Source organism: Peromyscus californicus, unplaced genomic scaffold, assembly GCF_007827085.1.
Source record: "Peromyscus californicus insignis strain IS unplaced genomic scaffold, ASM782708v3 Scaffold_12__1_contigs__length_115047231, whole genome shotgun sequence".
Taxonomy (NCBI): domain Eukaryota; kingdom Metazoa; phylum Chordata; class Mammalia; order Rodentia; family Cricetidae; genus Peromyscus; species Peromyscus californicus.
The window spans coordinates 28,819,587-28,823,658 of NW_026294413.1; the positions used below are offsets into that span (position 1 = coordinate 28,819,587).

General features: G+C 39.3%; 1 protein-coding gene across 1 annotated transcript; it reads left to right on the top strand.

Annotated features, from left to right (window-relative positions):
* Window positions 1-550: 550 nt before the first annotated feature.
* Window positions 551-2,638, top strand: LOC128107854 (heterogeneous nuclear ribonucleoprotein H-like). The gene is made up of 2 exons (XM_052734217.1): window positions 551-1,850; window positions 1,901-2,638. Exons 1-2 carry the CDS (start codon window positions 612-614, stop codon window positions 2,018-2,020), a joined length of 1,359 nt encoding a protein of 452 aa, XP_052590177.1. The 5' UTR covers window positions 551-611; the 3' UTR covers window positions 2,021-2,638.
* The last annotated feature ends 1,434 nt before the right edge of the window (window positions 2,639-4,072 follow it).

The following is a 4,072-nucleotide window of genomic DNA, read 5'->3' on the forward strand; positions in this document are numbered from 1 at the left end:
ACATAATTTTCTGTACTTAGATGTGTTTGTTCATTTTTACATACAAATTAAAACTGGCTGAATATTTGAAATGGGATGATGTGGACCATCTGCAATGTTTTTCACAGCTCATGACATTTACTCTATAATTGTCAATGCTAAGATTACTATTTTGCATAAATATATAGTATATAATAGCAGATATACATTTGGTCATTTTCAGAAATTATTTGAAATCATGGCCTAGCACCCAGCCAAATTAATTTAATGATTTTATTTATAAAACTGTAGTAAGGCACTCAAAAAAAAATCTTTAAAATCAAGATTGTTTTAAAATATGTTAATTTAATACTACTAAGGAATGAATGTAAGGCAATATAAAGAGAATTTTCGTTGTGTGCTAAAGAGACAACCAGTTTACATCTAATGCAATATCACTACAATTAATAACAAACAATAGTCTTAAATATGGGCTAGGTGTCTCAGGAAGCAAGTAGTGGCATGGCAAGTTGCAGACTGTGAAATGCACGCATTGTATGTTCAGAAGCAAGATTGCAGCGCACTGATTTCTCCTCAGCCACGCCGAGGCTTTGTGTGGAGTCTGTTTCGACGCCAGGACCCACGAAGACACGATGATGCTGGGCGCGGAAGGCGGAGAGGGCTTCGTGGTGAAGGTCCGGGGCTTGCCCTGGTCCTGCTCCGCGGACGAAGTGCAGTGCTTTTTTTCTGACTGCAAAATTCAAAATGGGGCCCAAGGTATTCGTTTCATCTACACCAGAGAAGGCAGACCAAGTGGAGAGGCTTTTGTTGAACTTGAATCAGAAGATGAAGTCAAATTGGCCTTGAAAAAAGACAGAGAAACTATGGGACACAGATATGTTGAAGTATTCAAGTCAAACAACGTTGAAATGGATTGGGTGTTGAAGCATACTGGTCCAAATAGTCCTGACACAGCCAATGATGGCTTTGTACGGCTTAGAGGACTCCCTTTTGGATGTAGCAAGGAAGAAATTGTTCAGTTTTTCTCAGGGTTGGAAATCGTGCCAAATGGGATAACATTGCCGGTGGACTTCCAGGGGAGGAGTACGGGGGAGGCCTTCGTGCAGTTTGCTTCACAGGAAATAGCTGAAAAGGCTCTAAAGAAACACAAGGAAAGAATAGGGCACAGGTATATTGAAATATTTAAGAGCAGTCGAGCTGAAGTTAGAACTCATTATGATCCACCACGAAAACTTAGGGCCATGCAGCGGCCAGGTCCCTATGACAGACCTGGGGCTGGCAGAGGGTATAACAGCATTGGCAGAGGAGCTGGTTTTGAGAGGATGAGGCGTGGTGCTTATGGTGGAGGCTATGGAGGCTATGATGATTACAATGGCTATAATGATGGCTATGGATTTGGTTCGGATAGATTTGGAAGAGACCTCAATTATTGTTTTTCAGGAATGTCTGACCACAGATATGGGGATGGTGGCTCTACTTTCCAGAGTACAACAGGACACTGTGTACGCATGCGGGGATTACCATACAGAGCTACTGAGAATGACATTTATAATTTTTTTTCACCACTCAATCCTGTGAGAGTACATATTGAGATTGGACCTGATGGCAGAGTAACTGGTGAAGCAGATGTCGAGTTTGCGACCCATGAAGATGCTGTTGCAGCTGTGTCAAAAGATAAAGCAAATATGCAACACAGATATGTAGAACTCTTCTTGAATTCTACAGCAGGAGCAAGCGGTGGTGCTTACGGTAGCCAAATGCTAGGAGGCATGGGTTTGTCAAACCAGTCCAGTTACGGTGGCCCAGCCAGCCAGCAGCTGAGTGGTGGTTATGGAGGTGGCTACGGCAGCCAGAGCAGCATGAGTGGATATGACCAAGTTTTACAGGAAAACTCCAGTGATTTTCAATCAAACATTGCATAGGTAGCCAAGGAGCAGTGAACAGCAGCTACTACAGTAGCGGAAGCCGTGCATCTATGGGCGTGAATGGAATGGGAGGGATGTCTAGCATGTCCAGTATGAGTGGTGGATGGGGAATGTAATTGATTTTGATCACTGACTCTTGGTCATTTTTTTTTTTTAAACTTCAGTTTAACAGTTTTGCAATCTAGCCTTGTGATTGATGCCTCCTCTTAAGTGAACATTGGCATTACTCAAAGGACTACAGTTCAATGTTGAACATAGTCACCTAGGATGATACAGTGAAGTTGAGTGAACTGTAACTGTTAAACAATTCCCAGCTTTTCTCTAGTTACTGTAGGATGTACGTAAGCAGTAAGCGTATTTAGGTTAAAGCAGTTGAATTATGTTAAATGTTGCTCTTATACATACATTACATTGAACACTGTTGGTGCATGTTGAAAAGACATGCTTTTTTGTAAAACTCAATATAGGAGCTGCGTCTACAATTAAAGTGAAACATTTGGCATGTTTGTTCTAATTTCATTTGATAAACCTGTAAGGCACGTGAGTTTAAAGCTTTTTCCCCCCCCCTTTTTTTTTTAAGTTAATGGAGTAATTTTGAGACGCAATATCATTTACTTTAGGATTTTTGGTCTTGGTGTTTGTATGAAATTCTGAGGCCTTGATTTAAGTCTTTCATTGTATTGTGATTTCCTTTTAGGTGTATTGCGCTAAGTGAACCTTGTCAAATAAATCTTCCTTTTAAAAGCTAAAAAAAAAAAAAAAAAAAAAAGATTGCAGCACACTGACATAATCCAACATGGGTGCATACTCCCAGAAGTACCTTAGTTCATTACACACTCAATTTGGAATTAAGTTTTGGTCCTTGTTTATTCAGTAACATTTTACTGTTGTCAAAATTTGAACAGTCCCTACTATTCAGTAATGTGGAATTGCAGCCTAGAGTTTAGGAAGCTGGGACCTAAGAGACACTTCTGAATGTCTGTGTGAAGGTGTTTCCAGAGAGCTTTCATTGAGGAGTAAAGACACACCCTAAACCTGGGTAGCATCCTCTCATGGACTGAGAATAAACAAGAAAGGGATTTGGAGAGAGCTTGGAAATCATCAGTAATCATGTTTATATTCTGAAGCAGAGAACATGTGCCCAGTTTCAAGCACCAGGTTCTATGATTTCACTGCCTCTGACTCCCCAGAGCTGGGATTAAAGGCATGCACCACCACTGCCCAGCTAAATTTTAGACTCTTGTAAATACAATATATTAAAAGTCTTAATATTATTTCCCTGACTACCTTGAAGGCAAGAAAGTATAAAAAAAATTCTAGGGAAATTCTAACTAAAATAGAATGAAAATCATTATTAGAAAACAATTTAATGATTTTATTTATAAAATTGTAGTAAGGTACTCAAAAAACAATTTTTAAAATCAAGATTGTTTTAAAATACATTAATTTATTACTACAGGGGCTGGAGAGATGGCTCAGCGGTTAAGAGCACTGGCTGTTCTTTCAGAGGTCCTGAGTTCAACTCCCAGCAACTACATGGTGGCTCACTTGTTCTACTTCTGTTTAGGATATTCGGTATATTGATATATATTTAAGATTATTGTCATATTGCATATCACACTATATATTCCTACCTCTGTTATAAATATCTTGTGTATTGTCACAATTTTGAAGTCATCATTCTTTACCATACATTTGCTTATAGACTGTTTACCTTGTTTACGTAAAGCCTTAGTCCTTAGGTTATTTCAGTAGATAAGACTTATAGATTTATAGTCACCTATGCTTGTCATCTCTATAGTTACGTTAGTTAGGATATCCAGATTTACAGATACATAGGTCAGATGGACAAGTAATCTTCAAACACTTCATAGACCTAGAGAATATGTCATTTAAATAACTTAGAATTCTGTTGACGTGAGACACAATTGCTCCTGGCTGCACCAATTTGATCCTGAGAGAATGTTGGGCTTCTAAGACATTTCCATTTGAAAGTTTGTCTTCTTGGCACAAAATGGCCTACTGGGCAAAGAACTGCCCTTGCCTCGACGGATGACAGTACAAATGCAATGCTATCCTTTCTGGACAAGCGGGACACAAGGAAAGCGACCACTGTACTCTGCCAAGACAGGGTAAGATGGTCTTTCAGAATTCCTGCTTCTGAAAAT

Coding starts and splice junctions, on each gene's coding strand:
- LOC128107854 (XM_052734217.1), top strand. CDS start 612: ATGATGCTGGGCGCGGAAGGCGGAGAGGGCTTCGTGGTGAAGGTCCGG. Junction 1,851..1,900: donor AGAGCAGCATGAGTGGATAT/GACCAAGTTTTA, acceptor AAACATTGCATA/GGTAGCCAAGGAGCAGTGAA.